Source organism: Pteropus vampyrus, unplaced genomic scaffold (genome assembly GCF_000151845.1).
Source record: "Pteropus vampyrus isolate Shadow unplaced genomic scaffold, Pvam_2.0 Scaffold40, whole genome shotgun sequence".
Lineage (NCBI taxonomy): Eukaryota > Metazoa > Chordata > Mammalia > Chiroptera > Pteropodidae > Pteropus > Pteropus vampyrus.
The window spans coordinates 3,796,107-3,818,273 of NW_011888821.1; the positions used below are offsets into that span (position 1 = coordinate 3,796,107).

At 49.2% G+C, this 22,167-nt stretch overlaps 1 protein-coding gene across 2 annotated transcripts in view; it reads right to left on the minus strand.

The window, feature by feature from the left end:
- Positions 1–22,167, minus strand: part of TEKT5 (tektin 5) — a 49,699-nt gene that overhangs the window by 12,715 nt on the left and 14,817 nt on the right. The window contains exons 2-6 of one of the 2 annotated variants that reach the window (XM_023529614.1): positions 20,663–21,796; positions 17,395–17,478; positions 16,739–16,809; positions 12,068–12,211; positions 8,022–8,244 (exon numbers count right to left, since the gene is read on the minus strand). In XM_023529614.1, coding sequence (XP_023385382.1) covers positions 8,022–8,244; positions 12,068–12,211; positions 16,739–16,809; positions 17,395–17,478; positions 20,663–21,238 — 1,098 coding nt within the window. In that variant the 5' untranslated portion in view covers positions 21,239–21,796. Of the gene's footprint in view, positions 1–8,021; positions 8,245–12,067; positions 12,212–16,738; positions 16,810–17,394; positions 17,479–20,662; positions 21,797–22,167 lie in introns of those variants that run through there. The other variant, XM_011358359.1, reaches the window with a different exon arrangement.

Here is a 22,167-nt window from a genome sequence, read left to right on the forward strand (position 1 = left end):
CAGATGTTGGGTAAGCCCTGCTTACAGCTGTTTCTGTCCAGAGATGGCCAGCTGCCCTCAGACACTGCCGGGTCAATACAAACCTCAGCTGCTGAGAGGCCAGCTGGGGTCAGGGGTTCTGAAAGTCCTGGAGTGGGGTGGAAACGAGTGGGGGCTCCATGCTAGATGGAGAAGAAACGTATAACAGTCTAAAAAAATTCATAGTAATCCACTATTGGGCCTTCAGGAGTCTCCTTAACATGCCATGACTTTTAATTGCGCATTTACTTATTTCTTTAAACCAGTTTCCCTCACTAGAACGTAAGCCCCCTGAGGGCAGGGATCTTGTCCCATTCGTGTTGCATCCGCAGCACCTGACTCGGAGTCTAGTACACAAGACATGCTAAGTAAATACCTGCTTTAGGGAGGGAGGGAGGGAATTCACAAGCATCTGTCACATGCCTGCGCCTGGGAGACACACCTGGAGGCTTGGGTAAAACTCAGAGGGCTGGGCCCAAGTTTCTGATTCAGAAGGTCTGGGAGGGAGCTGAGACTCTGTATTTCTAACAAGTTCCTAGGTGATGCTGCTGCTGGTCCAAGGACCACACCTTGGGAACCACTGGTCTGAACTTTGAACTTCTTGGCTGAGGAGAGTTTAAAAGGCTGGATGCCCAGACCACACCCTAACCAATTACATCAGAATCCTTGCAGATGGGAGCCAGGCGTCTGGGTGAGTCCAGTGTAAAGCTTTGCCTCTCATTCAATCCTCATAGCTGGTAGGAATATTCTTTTCTTATAGATTAAGAAACAGATTCAGAGGAGTTAGTTACTGTCATAAGATCCTTCAGCTGTACCAAAATTCAGCCCTGATTTTTGGATTCCAGAAACCACGTTCTTTCAGTCACTTTGCTTTTCCCGCCCCTTCAGCGGGTCACAAGCTTCTTGCCAACTTATAGCTAATATTCATGGAGCACTTATGAGGTGACTGGGGCTGCTGTTCTTATTCTGACAAATATTTGCCAATTATTATTACTTCCATTTGAAGACAGGGAAACTGAGGCACAGAGAGGTGGGGCAACCTGACCATGGTCATGTAGCCAGAAAGTGCTAGAGCCAGAATTGAACCCAGGCCTCTGCACTGCACTGTGGGGCCCACGTGTGGGGACTGGAGAATGTTGAGTTACAAGGGAGATCTGGACCAGGATGAGGCAAACAGATGTGGGAGCCAGGAGAATAGGCAAGACTGGGTGGCAGGTCCCAAGCAGGCAAGCAGCCAAGGACCCAAAGGCGGACAAGTCACAACTTGAAAGAAATTCAGAGACTTCTGGGACATACCCGTACCCAGGAGGTGCCCAGGCAACCCTCTGCCTTGGCCAGGCTGCATCTTATATTCTTCTTGTCTTACCGGTAACCAATCCCAGTGACTGCCTCGCCCAGGGCTCCCACCATATGACTGGCTAATACCAACAGTGGAGCATAGTGGGAAGGGGGAGGTAAACTTCCTCGAGTTTCGGTGGCATTCACAAAATGAGCTCGATACAGCCTCATTTGTACTACCCCCCACCCCCACGCTTGCCGTGCTGACCCTTGCTCATCCCCCTGCCCTGTCTGGCCCCTCCAACTTCCTGCATCTGTTGACTGCCTTCCCGGCTCTGGACCTTGGTTCTGTTCCCTTGATTCCAGCAGCTCCTCTCCCATCTGGCACAGTGTTGCCGTGGACAGATACTGGTGAGGCACTCCCTGCCCCGGCCATCTGAGTTCTCCCACACCCCCTCATGCTGGGTGTCCTCAGGTGCAATGATGAGACCTGAGCCTATGTGACACTGGAGAGCCTCTGATTCCTCTTGGTGCTCGGGTGAGAATCAGGCTAAGAGACCTACCACAGGCGACCCCAAGGCTTTTCCTGAGAGTTAACTTGCCAAACCCACATACCATCTGTATGCCTTTTCGGCCTTGGACAAATGTATTTGAGATGGAATGTTTATATGGAAGCGGAAAGCTTCCCATTAATAGAGGGTACCATAACAACACAGAAAAATGGAAAAAAAAAAAAGTTTATTCTCACTAGATTCTGCTGTCTTTCAAAGGTTCAGAGCCTGCCTGGGGCGCGACGCCTTGCCGTTAGAAAGGGAGATTGAAAATGAAAGAGAAGCTACAGACAAATTGGATCATATCAGTCTTGACCCTGGCCATTCTCAGGAGGACTGATGGAGAAAACTTGAAAAGAGAACTTTCTCACCAAGATGCAATGGTGTTTGACGCCTGGCCCCTGCCCCTCCTCACCAGACTGACCACGGGGTCGCAGGGGCGGGAAGCGAGGAGAAGGCTCCACTTCCCCTGGGCTGAACCAGCTTCAGAAACGAGCCAGTCAGTAGCTTGGCTGCGGCACTGGTGCTGGAGGGGATCCGGTTGCTTGCAAAGCACAAAAGCATTTCCCACTCCGCAATGGGTTCCAGACCTCCCTGGACAAACAGAGGGAATGGCGGCGGGCTCTGGGGCCCTCTGATCGCTGGCCGGCTGCGGGCCCTCACCCCTCAGACATCGCCCCTTCTCACCCTGGCACTGCCTCCCGTGGAGGGGTGCTTCTGGTGCTAATGACCACTTGGAAGTCACAACGCTAAAGAAACTTCAGCATAAGAGCAAGGCCTTTCAAGGTTCAAATTCAGAGCCCCTGTGTTCTGCTAAACCCTTTCCAGGCCTGGCTGCTATTGTCCATCTGCTCTCAGATGCGCAGAGCAGACCGTGCCGATGCACAAACCTGGTGGACACAGGCAAGGGATGCAGATGAGTGAAGTGGGCCGTGACGGAGGTGGCCCTTGTTCCCCCATGGAAATGTAGGCTCAGAGTGGCTAGAGCTACCAACTTTTCTAGAGATTCTGCAAAACTGAATTTATGTACACAAATGTTCACAGCAGCCCCAAACAAGAAGCAACCCTCGTGTCCATCGGCAGGCGAACGGCTAAACAAATGAAGGTCAAAGGACCCCAGGCACACGGGGGTAAATCCACACAGTAGAGTGTCCACGCCACACACACTGCTCAGCAGCCAGAAGGGACAAACTAAGAATCTCCGTTATGCTGAATGAAAGATGCCAAGTGGAAAAAAAAAAAGTGTGTAAGGTACATCTCCTTTTATAGCTAATTCTAGAAAATGTGAACTAATCTATAGTGACAGCAGATTAGTGGCTGTGTTGGGAATGAGGGAGGGAGGGGTGACAAAGGGGCACAGGGAAACCTTTCATGTGTTTACTACCTTGATTGAGGTGGTGGCCCCCTGCAAGGCGTGTGTCAAAACTTCTCAAATTGCACACTCGAAATACATGCAGCTAATTATGTGTCAAGGATAAATAAAGCCGTCAAAAGGAAAATGTGAGGGGTCAAATAATACGGGGGCCAAGTTCACCTCGTGGACCACTAGTGTTTGTTCTCTGATTGAAAGGACTCCACCAACATTCACTCGGAGTTCACCGTGCTCCGTGCGTTTTGTGAGGCGCTATGATTGCAAAGGTGATGTGTGCTGAGAAATTATCATGACAGCGGTGGTGCAGACTGGCCTGGCCACGGTGAAGATGGTGACCCACGGGCACTGGCAGGCACAACCCAGAGAGAGTCTGTTGCCTGTACTCTCCAGCTAAACTTTCGAGGTTTTCTAACGATCTAAGGTAATTGAACTTTTTTCCTCTGTAAATCTAATTGGCTTACTCGAGGATGGAATATCCTCCGAACTAGCTGCCAGTTAATCAGTTGGCAATATCGAAAGCAAACAGAGCAGCTGAGAGACAACAGCATAATCCAGGCAGAGGTGGTGGAGGCCAGGTGTGTGTGTAGCGGGGGGGGAGTGAAGGAGGGGAGCAGAGGAGGGAGTGAGAAGTGATAGCATTCTGAGAGTAGAAACGACTGGATTTGCTGATGGAGTGGATATGGGGGGGGCGGTGAGAAAGAGAGGTGTCCAAGTGGACCCCAAGATTCACGATTGAGCACCTGAAAGTCAGAGCTCCTGAAATCCACTGGAAGCCCCAGGAAGCATCTGGAAGTCAGAGCCACTAAGATATGAGGGCTCCAGGTGGAGCAGGCGGGAGGGTGAAAGCTAGCTCTTGTTCGCTGCCTCTGACTGTAAGAAAACCCATAGCATTTTGCTTGGAAGCAAAATGCAATTAGAGAAAATCTGTTTAGAACTGGATTACCCAAGCTTGCCTTTTGGAAGGATTTGGTTCTCCCAATATTCTGAGTCTGGATGAGAGGAAGAAAGAGGGAGGAGGAGGGAGACGGGGGGAGAGCAGGGAAGGAGACAGCTGTTTACCCAGATGTCTGTCAAAGTCAAAGCACTCTACAACCTACATGCCAGCTACTTCTTGCCGGCTAGTTCAAAATTCAGGTTCCCAGGCACAACCCCAGACCTGCTCAATCAGAATCTGCATTTCGATACCTTCCCTAGGATACTGGTGATTATTGTACACACAGTAATATTTAAAACACAGGCCTACATCACTGTTTTCCAAGACTCAGGCCTTCACCTACCATCTTTACCATTTTTGCCATATCCCCTCACACCACTTGTAACATAATTAACAATATTTTCTTTAAATCAGTTCATTAACAACAACAACAAAAAACCTGAATGCATTTATTTTAAAATAAAACTTTATATCACTATTATCAGTGGAAAATCAGCATCATTTGCCACAAGTGGAAATAACCATAAAAATGCATGAAACAAGATGAATATAAAACCATGTTATTTCAACTCTGGTCTGATAGTGCTGTCTGCCCAAAGCTCTCAGCCTCGGGTCCATGCTCTCTCTTTCAAAGGGAGACTGGCCAGCGTAAAAAGGTGAGGAAGGCATTCTAGCATCAGATCAAGGCTTTCCTTTTGAGATCATCTCAAGTGTTGAAAAAAGATTGAAGAAGAAAAAACTTTCCCACTGTGCAAGTCAACGATATTCGATATAGGTATGTCCACGTAACATACCTATGATCATTTTCCCGGCAGGGTTCAAGTTTTCACTACTTTAGATAAAGCACGGTTCTACTGCAGTGTCTCTGACTCCACCCCTCCTTCCCATAAGTCCTTGCATCTTTTCCCCAAGCTGAGTCCTCCCCCTAACAGGCACATTCCTCTGGGTAAGTGGATGTAGGTGGGGACTTATGCTTATCCAGACACTCCCTTCCCACCAGGGCCCCGGTTCTCAGTTCTCAAAGGCAGCAGCCCTCTCTGTGGTCAACTGCTTCAGGCCAAAGGAGACACCAGCCTCTCTTCTAGCAGTGGTCAGTATGACTAAGAGATACCCCAAAGCCCCAAAGTGCAAGGACAAAGAGCAAGGACAAGGACCCAGGCCAAGTTACAAGGTTCGGGGTGTGGCTTTGAGGATGGAACCCCAGGATCACGGTGAACGGCTAAGGCTGTCTATGCAGCCCCAAACCACTGGGAGATTCAAAGTCTTCAGGGATGCCATGTAGACATGGCCCTTCAAAGTGGATTCCTATGACCACCTGGGCAATAATTTAATGGCTTTGTAGCACCAGTGAGGATAGGAACCTAGAAATTTCCAGAAATGCCTCTTGCCATGGGGAATCAGGCTAAGCTCAATAATTAACAGTTAAATTTTAAAGGGAGCGTTTCAAATCCTCTACACGAAATAAACTGTTGAAAGGTGACATGGTTGCTAATATATTTATCTTCATTACATCAACTAGCTCTTTTATTATCTTAGAAAAACAGCATGTAAAATCATCACAAACCAGAAGCCAAGTCCGTGCTCGGGCGGTGTCCTGTTGGGGTTTGGTTTATTTCAAATGGGAGCTGGTTTATCTGCAAAGCAGCTGGTGGTTGTATAATGACTATTAATAAAAATCCACATAGTTGCAAAACCTCTCTGATCAGCAGTGATGAGGCTGTTAGTAATAATTCAAAACTTCTCCAGAGAAATTTGGAAAGGGAAAAGGTTTTGCTCCCCACCCCCGCCCGAAAGATCTTTTCTCTTTCTGTTGATAATATTAATACTTGCTACCTTTTTATTGAGTGTTTACTGTGTGCCACGTCTTGTCCCAAGAGCTCCTCAGAGATCAACCCGTTAACTCTCACAATAACATCATCAAGTAGAAATTCTTACTCCGTTTCACAGGCAAGCCACCAAGACCCACGGGAGCCTTTCCAAGTCATCTCTAGGCCTCAGACTTCGCTCCATGAAACATGGCAATGAACTGTATTTGATGCACCAAATAAAATGCCTCATTAAAAGAAAACGTTTACACAACAACCAAAAGATGAACGTAACACAAGTGTCCACCGACGACGAAGGAATACACAAAAAGTGGCCTACACGCCCAATGGACTGTTATTCAGCCTTACATAAGAGAAACTCTGATACAGGGTACAACATGGATGAAACCCGAAGACATTCCATTAAGTGAAAAAAGCCGGTCGCAAAAGGACAAATATTGCATGATTCCACTTAAATGAAGTACCTAGAGTAGTCAAATTCACAGAGACAGAAAGTATAGAGTGTTGGCTGCCAGGGGCTGGGGAAAGAGGCATAGGAATGACTGTTTAATGGGTATGGAGTTTAAACAGAGAGTTCTTTCAGTTTGGGAAGATGAATAAAAGTTCTGGAGATGGATGGTGGTGCTGTTGCACTGAAGGTGCATAACGCAACCGAACTGTACTGGTGATAATGGTTCCTATGGACTGAACGTTTGTGTCTCCCAGAATTCGCATGTTGAAACCTAATCCCCATTGTGATAGTATTAGGAGGTGGGGTGTTTGAGAGGTGATTAAGTCGTCAATATGCTTATGAATGAGATCAGTGACCTCAGAGACCTCAGAGAGCAGCCTTCCTGTGAGGGCACAGTGAGGAGGTGACATCTATGAACCAAGAAGCGGGCTTTCACCGGACACCAAATCTGCTGGCACCTTGATCCTGACCCCCCAGTCTTCAGAAATGTGAAAAACAAATTTCTGTTGTTTATAAGCCACCCAATCTATGGCATTTTCGTTATAGTAGCCCAAAGGACTAAGACGATGGTATACCACAATAGAAAAATGATTTTTCCCTATAAAACACAGAAAGAAAGATGCTTGAAATTATAAGCATTCACTGATTCATGCATCATTCTTTAAAAAACATCAGTTCAACTATGGCCATTCCACCCTGAACGTGCCCAATCTCGTCTGATCTCGAAAGCTAAGCAGGGTCTACTTGGATGGCAGACCACCTAGGAATACCAGATGCTGTAGGTGTTTAAAACAAAAAAAAAAAGGTAGGTAAAACACAACAATTCAAAAGTCATCATTGTAGATTTCTTTCATTCATCGCACAAAGACTTAAAGAGTGTCTTCTGTGTGCCAGGCGATTCACTAAGCAGTGGGGTACGAGGTTGAGTAGGAGTGATGCTCTAACACCCAGCAGCCTCTCTAAATTTATACTGAGCAGAGAGGATAAACTCCACATGGAGAGGACTCCCCCAGAGGTGTGAAACAGCATGACCCATTGGAATAAGGGAGGAGTGAAAAGGGCACCTTGGAATAAGGGAGTAGCAGGAGATAGTGATAGAATTAAGCAGTTGTTTTCACTTCTCGAATTAAAAAGTATCCTATCCCTCAACAGCGGGTCTTGATGCTGCTGAAGGCTTTGAAGGTCAAAAGGTCACATTTTCAAAGACGCTGATGTGGGCAGAGAAGATCTGCTCAGAGCCAGTATCTGGGGCTCCTATACCCACACCCACCCTCTCTGGTCACACACAGCCACGTGACCGTCAGATGGGCGTGAAGGGCCCTGGGGGCCATCGACAGCTTTTTGGATGCAGTGGTGACAGCCAGGCCAAGCTCCAAGCTCCACTATCCAGTAAACAAGGAAGATTTACCCCTACGTGTTGCTCTCATCCTCCCATGATGCTTGGGCTGGACAAGGTATAGACTATAAGATGGGGTGGGGGGGGGCGGCATTTTAGCAGCAGGGCTGGGCCGGCGGCTTGATCAGATGCTGCTGAGACCATAGGGAGAAAGTGAGGGTGACAGTGGTCCTCAGGTACACATTGCTCACTGACCTTAGCCAGCTGTGTCTGCAGCTTGTTCTTGACGTCCATCACCTCGGAGATGCGAGCTTTGAAGGCCAGATTGGTGTTAGTAAACTGCTTCCACATCTGATTGGACAAGGACTCGAAGAGGTTCTCGGCCTCCTCCCGCAGCCGGATGGAGTTGGCCCGCATGTTCTGCGAGTGCCTGATGTTGTCGTTACTGAACTTGGCCCAGGTCTCGGGCACGGAGATCCTGCCAGAGGCACAAAGGCAAACTTAATCAGGGCTTTGTGGCTGGCCTAGAGATGTCCAAATCCAGGGTTTCTCAGCCTTGGTACTCTTGACATTTGGGTGGGGACATTCTTGGCTGTGGGGACTAACCTGTGCACTGGAGGATGTTTAGCAGCTTCCCGGGCCTCTACTCACCAGATGTAAATAGCAATCGACTCTTCAACTGTGACAACCAAAAATGTCTCTAGACATTGGCAAATGTCCCTTGGGGGAGGCACAATGGCCCTCAGCTAAGAACCACTGGGTTGATCCAACAGCCTCATTTTACAGGTGAGGCCCCTGCAGCCTAGAGGAGAGCAGCTGACTTCCTGATGGGCCCTCGGTGAGCTGTCGGAGACGAGAGAGTCCCCGAAAAGCTCTTTTCCACAACACTTCCTCCACCACCATCAATAAAAACACAGACAGAGCGCATGATGCTGGCTGTGCAGTCCCTTCGACTCTGGGATGAGCATGTGGCCACGCTACTTGCACTGACTTATTTGCTCAACGAGCGTTCTTGGAACACATACCACATGCCGAGCCACGTTCTGGGCACTTGGGCCTGAGCCATAAACAAGAGCGTCAACATCCCTGTCCTCATGGTGACAAACTTCCAGTGGAGGGAGACAGACAATAAAAAAAAAAGATGTTTACACATGGTGTTATATGCTATGAAGGAATTTAGAAGCAGGATGCTGAGAGAGAGACAAATGGAGCAGGCCATTATGTGTCAGTCAGGCTTGCAGGAGGAAAGAAATGGAATTTATATTCAACATAAATTCCATTTATGTTGAGGTGCTCATGGATTAGCAATTGCGCAAAACTGTCACCACCCCAGCTGAAAAGGACAAGAGGAGAGGGACAGGTAGGAAAGAGGAGCCCTGGGAGATCACAGGGAGGGAGAGAGGAAGGGAGGGAAAGGAAGGAAGATAAACCCCCAACATCTTTCTCTTCCTGCCCGCCCTCTGTCTCCCGCTGGCGTCCCTCCTCTTGGCTGAACCCAACTGGAAACCAGATGGCAAACGGCCAGAAAGGCGGTCTGCAAAGGGCAGGCAGCCTCTACTCCGGCAGGCAGCTAAGGAATGGATCTAGGGGACAAATGAGGGCACAGGCTACATCAGAGAGGGCAGGCGGGGAAGGCTTCTCCGAGGCAGTGACTTAAGGGATTCAGTTTAGATAATAGAAAGTTCTTCCTGCAGGTATGTAAATTCCTGCAAAAAGCAACCAACAAGCAAAAGTTTCCTCCTCTGGGAAGCCTTGGAGAAGGAGGGATTCGCATTTCTTTGAGCTGGCTTCAGTTCCTGGGTAAACCAGACTAAATCACTTTTCAAGGTCTTTTTTAGCCAGGAAGTCTCCAGTTCTTAAATAAAGCTGATTTGTATTCTCAGACAGTAGGAAAAAAGAGACTGAAATTTCTGAAATAGAAGTCTCTTTTCAGATGTTTTAAAGCACATTTAGATTGCACGGTGAATAGAAATTCTTTAAAAACATATAATGCGTGGTTTTTTGTCTGGCTTTTGCAGGAGTTAAAATCAAGCAATAAACAGGGGTCTCAGGTTTTTGAAGATGAGAGTGGGCACTGCGTCTGATCTGGAGCTTTCATCCGACAAAAGACCTGAGGCTCAGAGAGGTGAAGTGTTTTTTCCAAGGTCACACAGCTACGCACCATCAAATGATGAAGGAGGAGGCACCAAGGACAGCAGATAGGGACCGGCAGATATACCCCGCTGCTGAATGGGGCACTGACAATGTCATGAGCAGCAACCTCTCAGCCCTCGCCCTCGTCTGGAGCAGACAGCTGAGCTCAGCAGAGAAAATAACTGGCTTAATCACATTCTCCTTGGGGGGAATTTGCCAGAGGGCAGAGACGGCAGGCTTTGGTGAGGAAGCAGGAAGGCGCTGTGACAAAACACACAGCCCTCGAGCCAAGTGGGCTCAGATCAAGGCTCTGCTACTCTGCTGTGTGAGTTTGGGCCAGTCGCTTCACCTCTCTGAGCCTTAGTCTCCTCATGGTAAAATGACGATAGTAATGGTGCCTATCCCTGGGGGTTGTTGAGCGACTAAATGTGAAACCTCTATAATGGTACATGACAATAGTAAGCCCTTGATAAATGTTTATTATTCATGAGATGCTGCGTGTAAAGATCTTAGCACAGTGCCTAGGACATAGCAAACATCAGGTAAAAGTCATCCACTATCATCATCACCACCGCCACCACCATCATCAGTTAATCCACGGCAACGAGAACTGCGGTGAACAGACATTGCAATTCAAAGCCTCCAAATGTCCTTTAAGCTGCCCAGACATAGCTCTACTTTAAGAAAACCTCAAATAAAAGCCCTGAGCTAACACATCTGGGGAGCGATTAGTCACCACAAACAGCAGTGGAGGCACTGGCTAAGGGACTTTAAATACCAGGCCCCCCCCACCGAGCATGGGAGTTGGGGTCTCCGCTAGACAACCTGGCTGCCGGGTTTTGGGGAGGCATCTGTGTGGGGCAGGAACCCTCGAGACTTCTTGTTCAGATGGGCAGCTGTGAATGAAGGCACTGAGACCCCTGAAGTCCTGCTCACCTTGCCAGCGCATGAGGGAATCAACCTTGTCAGGAAAAGAAAGGTCCCTGGGAGTTGTCACTGCTGGGAACCCCAAGGACCCTCTCGACACATCCATATTTACTAAGATCCAGAAAATGACTCAGAGTGCAGCTAAGAAACTCCTTTCCTTCCTCCTTCTCTCTCCCCTCCCTCCCTTCCTTCATCCTTCTTTTCCTCCCTTCCCCCTCTCATTCATTCTTTCATTCAACAAATATTTATTACACACCTACTACGTGCCAGACACCATCCTATGTGCTACAGACTTTTTTAAAAGGGACCAAGACAGACACCACCCTCTGGCTGTACCTGGAGCATCTCTCTCTCTGGCCCTCGAACTATCAATTGCGAAAGCATGCTAGTTCTTTATGAAAGTTCAGGGCTACTGTGACTTGCCCATGGCAGTGCCAGGAATACAGAAGGCACCTACCGCAGAGCTACTGTGACGAGAAAATGAGGGCATACAGCAAGCGCTCAATAAACATCAGCCGTTGTCATCCCCCTACACGAGGCTTCGTGCTCAGCAGTTCACACGCCTACTTTTTTATACCCACTCTGGTAGGGCACTATTATTATCCCAATGGTATCGATGAAGAAACAGGGGCCCAGAGGGATTACGTAATTTCTCCCAAATATTAGTATAGAAGCTGGATCTGAAGTCAGGCAGCCTGGCTCTAGAATCCTCTCTTAATCCACTGTCAGCACTGGTGGACAGCGCTGGGCCCTCCCAATCAAACTTGAATTCCTCTTCCCTCTGGGGACAGCCATTCTGTCGTGGAATTCCCAGCTGAGGTGCCCCAGCACATCCTGGCCCCAGCAGCAGTGGCCGTATGCCCCGCGCTGAGCCAACTGCTTGCTCTGTCTTGCTGGAATTTGAATCTTGGGCAAAGCAGGGCAGGAATGGAAACATGGTGGTGCTCTGACAAAGCAGCTGACTAGCTCCCACTTCCTGGCTCATTCGAGCTGCCAGAACTGTCCCCTCCAGCCTTCCTCGAGTCTGTGGCTCCCTGCAGCCTTCCAGTAAATTCCATCTGGTCTTAAGCTTTTTAGCCAGAATTGGATGCTGTGGCTTGTGACTGAGGATCCCCATTCAACCACACCGCCTCTCACTTGACTGGTGCGTGTTGCCCCTTTAACGCTGCCTGGCAAGAGCAGACTCAGACACCCCACTCTCATCGGCATGGCCAGATGGGGACCGGGAGCCCAGTACTCACGTGCCATCAACCTTCTCCATGCCATGGAAGAAGCTAATGCAGTCCGACGTGTTCCTCAGGTTGAAGCACTTCTCGTCGATAAACTGGGCCGAGTTTTTGTCCTCGAGATCCCTCTCCAGAGCGTGCTGAGCATCTCGGTTATCCCTGGGGGTTGGGAGGGTAGACAAGGATTTTTCCCTGGATTGTGCACTGATCCAGAATCTCTCACCCAAGATCACAGGGGAGGTTGGTGCAGAGCCATTGCTCCAAGGCAAGTCTCTGGACTCCCAGGAGGGTGCTCTGTCCATCGCAGTGTCTCCTCTGCCCCTTCCCACCTTGATGCTCCCACCACATACCCAGGGGCCTCTCCGCAATCCCTCACCCTTCCCCCAATCCAAGCAGACCTACTATCATTCAGAGCAGAGGTGGGCAAACATTTACTGTAAAGGGTCAAATACTAACTAATTTTGGCTTTGTGGGTCATATGGTCTCTGTAGCAACTACTCAGCTATGCAGGAAAGCAGTCACAGACAATATGTAAATGAATATATGTGGCTGCATTCCAATAAAACTTTATTTATAAAAACAAGTGGCGGGCCAGATTTGGCGCTCCAGTTGAATTTTTCCAACTGATTTAGAAGATACAAATTTATACTTTGGACAAAGCCTAGTATTGATTTAAATCAGTTCACAAATCATTTGCCTCACCCGATACCTAGGACACAGGGAAAAGACATGAATAAAATGCAGCCACTTACCTTCAAGTCGCTCACAGATTTGCGTAAATAAATATAATAAAACTACATATGGTACAGAATGGGAATAGTGCAGGTTTGTAAAGGATACAGAGTAACATATAAGAGAAAGCCATGACCTCAGAGTGAGGGGGTGGTCAGGGAAGGCTTCCTGGGGAGGTGTCTGGGCTGGGTTTTCCTAATCATAGGAGTACACTTATGGACAGAGTTGGGTGAGGGGGAGATGAGAATTTCAAGCTGAGGACACTACATGTGCAAGAACAGAGGAGCTAGAGACACTCAGGTGTTTAGGGACCTACGAGCATCTCTTGGAGGCTGGACAAATCAGGGGCTGGGTAGAGTGGGAGACTGGGCAGAGGTGAGCAGAGGATTTGGGGTGGGGCCAGGATCTGAACCTTCAGGGCTGGTATCTTCGCTCAGAAGCTGAGACTTAAAGGCCACTATTTGCCAAACTCTAGCCATTGGAGAATCACCTTCATGATTCCTGTCACGTTCCCAATTTACCTATGCTATTATTTACTTGCTATTTTTTTTTTTATTAAGGCACTTTTAAAATATAAAAAAGTGTATTTTAAAAGGAAAATTTCAAGCAGGTTCGGGCCTGGTTAGTACTTAGTTGGGAGACCACCTAGGAAGACCAGGTGCTGTAGGTGTAAAATATAAAAAATAAGAGATCGTAAGGTGACAAGGTCCTTGCAATCTGTGAGGTCAACCAAGGGCCGCCTAAATAAATAAATAAATAAATAGATAGATAGATAAATAAATAAATAAAAGGAGAATCTCCACCACTGTCTTTAAAGGAAAACCAATAATTCTTTCTGTGAATAGGTCACCTCAAACATAAATGCTAAGTAAGCACTAACAAAATCCTAGCTAGAATGCACTGTCTCTAGAAGTGCATTCGAAGCCTGAACCTTCATTCGAAGCCTGAACCTTTTTCTGTTTCCCTCTTGATTAAGAAAAGATTAGTCAGTGTTAAAAACACACGGGCATCAATCCGGACTTTCACCTTAAAACGCTTAGAAGAAGTGAAAGAGCCCAGAGAGGTTACCAACGCAAGTGGAGCACGTCTCCCATGGGTCTCTTCCCCTTCTGCACCCTCTCATTCTCTTCTTCTCTCCCTCTGTCTCTTAGCTTGTCTCTCTGTCTCGGTCTCTATCTCCTTCTGCCTCAACTTCCTTGGTTTCTCTCTGTCCTAAGGCCTCTGCGTGTGTGTCTCTGTCTTCCTTGTCTTCTCTATCTTTTTGCCACTTTATTTTTCTGCTGCAGATACTGGGGCTGATGAGGGATTTCAAACGGGCCAGGAAATGAAATCCTGATGGTGGGCCCCCACCTATCAGGATGCTCATGGGGTCGTGTTGGGACAGGAGGAGCCCTCCTGGAGTCCTCGGGGCCTTCCAAATTGGCAGAGCCATGGAGACATGGGGCCCTGTCTTGCCTAACAAACTGGAATGTGAAGAAAGACCAGAATGTAGAAAAGAAACATGCCAGAGCATCAGAGGGGAACCTGGGGCCTCAGAATCCCTGCTTAGCCGGTTCAGCCTCCCGGCCCTCACTAATGAGGTCTGGGGCGAGACGGGACAGCCCCAGTCTCCCTTCCTTGTCCCATGGTGGAGAGCCCGGCCACTGCCAAGGCTCACCAGGCTGCTGCCCCACCAGGAAAAGCCAGAACTTGGCTCCTGCCCCGTCAGAAAGAGCCTTTTCTGCATTGTTAGGGCGCCTGGCGAGGTGAAAACATGGTCCTGCCCAAATGGGGGCCCCAGGCCTCACCCAGAAAACCACAAGGCAACAACCCAGGCCTGTCCATGCCAGAGCGGCCACGTGAGCAGGTCAGCAGCAGAGCCTTCCCACAGAGCCAAGACACACCGAGTTCTGCCCGCTAATGAGGCTCTGGCCAGGTCTAGATTAATTAGGCCGCCCCGGCAGCAGGAGCTGCCTCCCTGCAAGGTGACAAGCATCCTCTGCTAAGTGGGCCAGGGCCCGAGTTCAAATAGCCTCCATCCAGGGTGACTTGGCCTCTGGTCCTGCAAAGGGAAATGTCCTCTGCACTCGCCCCCATTCCCTCCCCCACACTCTCTGCCTCAGCGGCTTCATCTCTCTCAGCATCTATCCCAGCATCTCCGTCTCTCTTTGCTTCTTTCTGTGTATCTGTCCTTCTCTATCTCCATCTTTCTCTGTCTCTCACTCACCTCTTGATTTCTCTTTGCCGGGAGCATCTGTCTGTCTCTCTCTGTCCCTCTGTGTCCCTCTGTCTCTCTGCTCCCTGTCTCTCTGTTTATCACTTCATGTCCTCCTTTTTCTGTCTCTCTCTCCCTCTAATGTCACTACTTATTCTCTTATTCTCTGACAGGACTTTCTCCGTCTGTCCCAGTCTCTCTGGTTCTCCCAATCCCCCCACCTCTTCCTCTACCGCCTGGGCTTGCACAAGCAACCTCCTCGCCGACAGTTCCAGAATGTCTCTTCCAGGGTCCAGCTCCCCAATTTCAAGTCTGGGCTTTTTTTTTCTCACTCTGCTGGCTCCAACTGTCTCATTCCCCAAACTTCAGCCCTCCTGTCACCCTAACGCCGAGTTTTGTCCCAGCCCTACATCAACCGCAAATGGGAAAGCATTCTCCCTCACCAAAATAGTGATCATAAAAATAAGGAGAGGAAAAATACAATAAAGACATCTCCCTGCCCAAACTTTTTTGTTTAAATACAAGTATTTAAAGTTTTTAAAAAGCAAATTAATTTACAGACCAATATTAGGCCAACAATAGTCCAAATGGTAGGTGGACTCGTCAGAAATCAGGGCAGAGGCACACGAAGGATGGAATCCGACCCTGCTTTCATCCCTTCAGCTGTCCTTCAACCACTGCTGTATTTGGGCCTCATTTGGGGCACCTCCACCTCTGAAGTCTCCCTGGGTCCTCTCAATTCGTCTGGCCCTGACCGCGCCCTCTGGTCTGCAGGTAGCTTTTCAACACTTCCCTGGATGCTGTATGGTCTTGGCTGATTCTCTCCTATCCCTGTCACCCAATTCTCATTGCCTCAGTGGAGCTGAGTCATGGTCGTGTGCTGGGGGAGGGGCGGGGAGACTACTGTTTCAGGAGTACAGCAAGCTAGGGCACCAACCCCCAGAGCCTATTTGCAAGCTGTCTGGACCCTCATCATTTCCTCTGGGCTGCCCGGGTACCTCACACAGTGAGAAGGGACAGCCCTGGCCAGGTTGCCGGCCCGCCTCTTGCTGTCTCTATCTAAGTGAATGAAGAGAAGCCAGGAGCAGCGTGTCTTACAAGAGTTAAAAGCAAGTGTCCAGCTCAAGGGCCAGGCAGGAAGGCTGCCTGTGGGAGAGCTGGGGGCCAAGGGATGAGCTGTGTGCCCCAAATCCTGTTAAAACTCAAGCCTCCCTTGAATTATGGAGGATGCTCCTGCCTTGTCATGATACCAGTTACATAATCTTCTAAGAGCTAAAAGCTGATTCCTTTTGAAGACTCTTGGCTGAGGCACCCACCAGCTCCCCTCTGGAGATGCCCCGGCCCCTCAACTGGATGCTTAATGCCTCGCAATCTCTGCTGCTTCCCCAGGTTCAGAACTCAGATGAGGAAGCCACAGACAAAGAGGGGTCTCAGAAAGTCCAATTTCTTTTGCCGAGGCCCTTATTGCAAACGAGAAGAACCAGTCAGTGATGTGCTGGGTCATGGAAATCAATGGGTACATCTCAGTAACGTCATACATGTAGACTGAAATCAGCCATAGCCGTAGCATTTACACCACTGCAACTGGCAAATGCTACAAAACAGAATTATTTTTTCTTTCCTGGGGAGCTGGCTGTTAAACACTTACCAGCATACCACTGACCAAAAGAACCACCTAGAGCCAGGGGGTCATCTGGCTTGCCCTCCAAAACCTGAGGGACCCAAAGTAAATGTCAAGAGGGAGAGAAAGCAGCCCTTACCGCATCTGGATTTCAATTCTTTGAGCTAGTTTTCTCATTTGTTCTTGGCAACATTTTAGCAAATCTACCTCCTGCAATGAAAAATATCAGAGAGAGGGTGCCCCTTAGAAACTCGGTATCCTGTCGCCCAGGCCAGCACCCCCACTCCTTGCCTCTCACCACCCACCCTCACCCCACAAGGTAAAGTGTCCATTTCCTGCCTCAGCCCACATGATCCCAAGACCAGACAGCTAAGGGTCAATGGTGGAGGTGCCACATTCTTTGCCCACTTTCTTCTTTAATTATATACTTCAAGATTAAAAGAAAATCTAGCACCTACTATGTGCCAAGTACTCATTGATAGGTAATTTTATCATTAAATATGCATATGAAGTGGTACAGTGTGTGACATACAGTAGGTGCTCAATAAACACTAGCTTTTGGTATTATTTCTTGAAATTATGATGATAGTGCCCATTTTGGAGATAAAAAGACTGAGAGTCAAATGACCTCCTTACTCCCTGTTCCTAATCTGCAATGTAGGCCTCCACCCAGGGTTTTTGAGCCCTGACTTTCCATGGGGTGAAACACGTGACTTCTGCTCCTGAAAAGTCAGAAAGTTCTCTGACTCCTCCCTCCTCCCTCGGGGACCTGGGTAGACCTAGGAGGCACCTTACCTGGATAAGGTTTTTCTCCACGTTGTCGTGGACCAAATCGATCCCGATCCTTTTCTCTCGATGGTATAGACACTCCAGGGCCACCTGTAGGGAGCAGCAGGAAATCGTGCGTTTTCCCCGCAGTCGAACGTAGACTCTGAGTGGTGGGTCTCACATCTATCTTGGTCATGATCTTTTTTATGCCCGGGAAACTTGGAGGCTTCACGTGGCCTCCTCGCTGTGCATCTGGGTGGCTTTCAGCCTCCCCTACTCCCTTATGGGAGGAGCTGTGGGAGTCCATGACTGCAGATGGGTATAATACTGCTACATATCTCATTGGTTTGCTGTATAGGTTAAGTCCACTTGGCAAGTGTAAAGCTCTCAAAATACTGTCAATAAATACTTTCTACGAATACACAGTTAACCCTTGAACAACATGGGTTTGTTCTGTGTGGTTCCAGCTACATGTGGATTTTTTTTCAATCAATACTGTGAATATAATTTCCTTTCCCTTATGATTTTCTTAACATTTTCTTTAGCTTACTTTACTGTAAGAATATAGAATATAATACATATAACACAAAAAGTATGCGTTAATCAACTGTTTGTGTTATCAATAAGGCTTCCAGTCAACAGTAGGCTATATTAGCAGTTAAGTTTGGGGGAAGTGAAAAGTTATATGTGGATTTTTGACTGTGTGGGTGGTTGGTGCCCCCAATGCCCTCATGTCCAGGAGTCAACTAGATGTGAAAACCCCTTTTTAGAGATCTGTAAATGGGGTGGCAGCTTTGGAAAAGTGACCAGGGCCAAGACCCAGGCAACCCTGCCCCATCGCCTGTCCTGCAGACATGAGCAGGCAGAATAGAAGAGAGAAGCGGCAGCTCGGGGGAGCTCCCGCAATAGGACACTGAGACTGGGGACTGGGCTGCTGGCCTGTGATGTCACAAAGAGCAGTGGGAGTGAGAAGGCAGCAGGGGAGCAGGACGCGGTGCTGTTGGGATGCCAGTGCATCTGGGGACTCGGGAAGGAGAGGGATCCGTTGACTCCACAATAATTTCCTGAGCCCCTTCTCTGTGTCACCCTCAGTCCAGGTACCGGGGATTCAGCAATGAACTAAACGGACGGCCCTGCTGTGATGGGGTTCCCCCCGAAGGGAGAGAGCATGCACAAGGAAACACACAAAGACGCTCGACCATTTCTGACTGTGATAAGGGCTGTGATGAAAACAGTCGAGGCAATGCGGGGGTGGGATGGGAAGTAAGGTGTTGGGGTGGTCAGGAAGGACTTTAAGGAGGTGACACTGAGACCTGAGTCACGAGAAGCGGCAGAGCCTAATGAGAACAATGCACCAGAAAGAGGGAAGAGCAGCTGCAAAGTCTGGGGGGGGCAGGGGGAAGGTTGTGGGGGGCGTGGAGTTGCAGGCAGGAAGCCACTGGGGTGGGCATGGAGAAGTGAGGCTGGGGTGTCGGGCAGGGCTGGGCCATGCAGGGCTAGGTAGGGGCTGTGACCGGGGCTTAGGTGATAGCTAAGGTGCATTAGGAAGCCTCTGTGGGGGTTTAGAGGGGGAGTGGGGGCACCCAGTTTAATATTTAAAATCATCCCTCTGGCTGCAGTCTGGAAAATGCGTTGGAGAAGGAGCAGGAGTGGGAGGCCCGGAGGGAGGCAGTCACCTCTGTCCAGGAAGAGGCGCCTGGACTGAGGTGGGAGCCCTGGAGATGGAAAGAAGTGGATGCAACTGAGATGTCTCCGGCCCCTGTGCCAGGGGCCACGTGTGCTGGGCAGAGCTGGGTTTTCCAGACAGGCCGGGGGAGTGAGAGGCGAGTGGGAGAGGAGCACGTGGATTTGCAATGTTGCCCAGGGTCTTTGAGCAGCAGCCCTGCCCACTCTCATCTCAGGGGAGCAATCTGGGAACACAGGGAAACGGAGGTATCTGCACCCCCACCACCATAATGGTCGGAACGAGTGCCATGTCCCAGGGCATCTGGAGGCAGGCCCTCTCCAACAGGAATGCCCACAGTTGACATAGAGCAGACACAGCTGCAGGAGATCTCCAGGCAGGGGGTTCTGAGTCCCCACATGCTCCAGAGGAGGGCTAAACATCATCCCATGTGGTCAAGATCAGCAGGAGGCAGATATTGCCAGTTCCTTACCCAAAGTCCAGGACTCAGACAGACACACTCACTGACCCAGACTCCTTTGCAGCCAGGGAGCTCAGATGAGTTCTGGCAAATAGGCTAAAAATGGTATCACATGATGCATCTTCTGGAAAACTGTTATTTCCCCATAAAAAGGGACTAATACAGTTGGCACATTTGCCCTTTGCCCTACCCTCATCTTCCTGCCTCAAACAAGAATATTAAAATGCGCCCTGCAGGGAGGAGCCTGCAATGTAAGATATGAAACCTCCCGCAAACAGTAGGACAATGGCCACAAGCTAAGGATGGCTGAGCAGCAAATCAGGAGCCTGGCTCCCTTCTGGCATCAAGTGGAGGCTGCAGGAGCCTGATCTGCTTCTCTCTAGAATTCTCAATAGGACAGAAAGAGAAATTCCTATTTGGTTGAGCCACTGTAGTCAAATATCAGTCTACATGCAGCCAAAAGCCATCATCACTGACCCAGGACGTGATGGTGACAGGAGGCTGCGAGACCAAGGAAGTGTCAAGAATGTTCACATTCGAGTATTTACTCATTTATTCAACAAATACTTCTTGAGTGCCTACTATGTGCCACACGCTGTGCTGGGCTGGGAAGACATTCAAGACACGGGCCTAGCCAGCAGGCAGACAGCACAGCTGCCACTCATCAAGGACCAGCACAGACCCACCGGCCTCACAGCCCAGTATCGGTCTTGAACACATTGGTGACAAAGCAGACAAAAATCCCTGCCCTCATGGCACCTATGTTCTAGTGTGGGGAGCAGAGCAGTAAATAAATAAATATGCAAATTATAGAGGATGTTAGCAGATGTTAAGGGCTTCAGGGAAAAACAAAGCAGTTATTCTAAGTGTGCCCTGTAAAGACCAGCACACTCAGGCAGGCACACGCACGCTTGTAAAGTCTCGATGAAATGCTTGTAATTTTGATGTAACCCCAGGGAGAAAAAGAAATTCCATGAACTGATCATCCTGAGCTGACTAAGATTATATTTTTTACCTTAAAAACTGATTATAGAGGATGATGCAGCTCAGGCCAACCTGCAAAGTGCCTGTCACCATGATCTCCTCTGAAGGGAAGTGTGCAGGGCTGCAGCACAGCGGCCACCACGCCCGTGTCCCCACCCCACACTCACCTGCAGCGGACAGTTCGCCTCCTCGGCCGCGCACTCCAGCCGCTTCTTCACCATGTCCATGCTACAGTTCTCATTCAGAAGCCTCTCCAGCTCGTAGCTGAGCTCAGACTTCCAGAAACCGATGTCCGACAGCCTCTGGCCCAGGTTCCGACAGGTCCCCTGCTGCATCTGCTGTGTCAGCTGGTCCTTGTCCTGCATGAGCCGCATGGAGTCACCCATCAGCCGGCCGGCCCACAGCCGCGAGGCCTCGGCCCCGCGTATCTGCAGCTGGTTGGACTGGTCCCAGTCGCGGGGGCTATAGCGACAGAAGAGCGCTGAGCGGAGCGAAGGCAGGACGGTGGGCGGCCTCAGGGCGCTGTGGCACGTGGCTCGGTCGTCCTGGCAGGTCTGTGTGTTGGAAACCCTGTAGAAGAGGCTGGGTCTCCATGAGTGGAGGTAGCGGTACCCAGGCAAGTAATAGGGCTGGTAACATTCCTGGATTTCTGGGGCCGGCACGGCCGGCGGCAGCGCAGTGAAGTCACAGGTTTTCCTGGGACCACAGTAATCAGCAGTCTGAGTGGTTCCAAGAAACTCCATCTTCTCCCATCAGCCCCGCACAGGCAAAACTCTGCCTCCGGGGGCCCAGGCAAGGGAAGGGGCTTCTCTGAGGGACTGGCAGGACCTCTATGACTTGGCACTGTTGTCATAAAGCCTGGGGGACGGAGCTTTCCTGGGGCCCTTGCTCACTTTAAGGGCAGCTGGGGCCACATCGTCCCAATCGAAACACACAAAAAATCAACAAAGTGAATATGAGTTTCTCAGTCCACAGAGCTGGAGGCATCAAAAGAATGGCATTTGTCTACTTTTCTATAACGATCAAATCTCCCTTTCCAGACCTAACTCTGCCGATGGAAGAAAATTTAACATAGTCTGCTCAGTAAACGCAACGAGTTCAGGGCCAGTTTGATCAAGATTAGTCGTTTTCCTTCTATCTTGGTCCCCAAGATGGCTCTGAAGTGGTACATCCACAGCATGGAATACTACTCAGCAGTCAAAAGGAGATTCAGCTGTGGGTGAATCTCAAATGTGTTCAGCTGGGTGGAAGCAGCTAGACTCAAAAGGTCACATCCTGTGTGATTCCATCTAGATGACATTCTGGAAAAGGCAGATCCATGTGGACAGAAGACAGATCAGTGGTTGCCGGGGGTGGGGGGTGGGGGGAAGGCTGACTACAAGGGAGCACGAGAAGGTTTGGAGATGATGATAATACCATTCTTTATCTGAATGTGGTGGGGGTTACACAACTATCTGTATTTGTCAAAACCCACAGAACTGTCCATTAGAAAAGGTGGCTTCTACTGTATGTAAATTATACTTTGATAAGCCTGGCATTAATAAAGGAGGGAACTGTGAGTTACGAGACAGAGACCATGTCTATCTAGCTCACCATGAAGTCCCAATACACCACTGAAGGAATGAACGGGCATCTAAAATGAAAGTTTTATTATTCCAGAAAAAGCATTCAC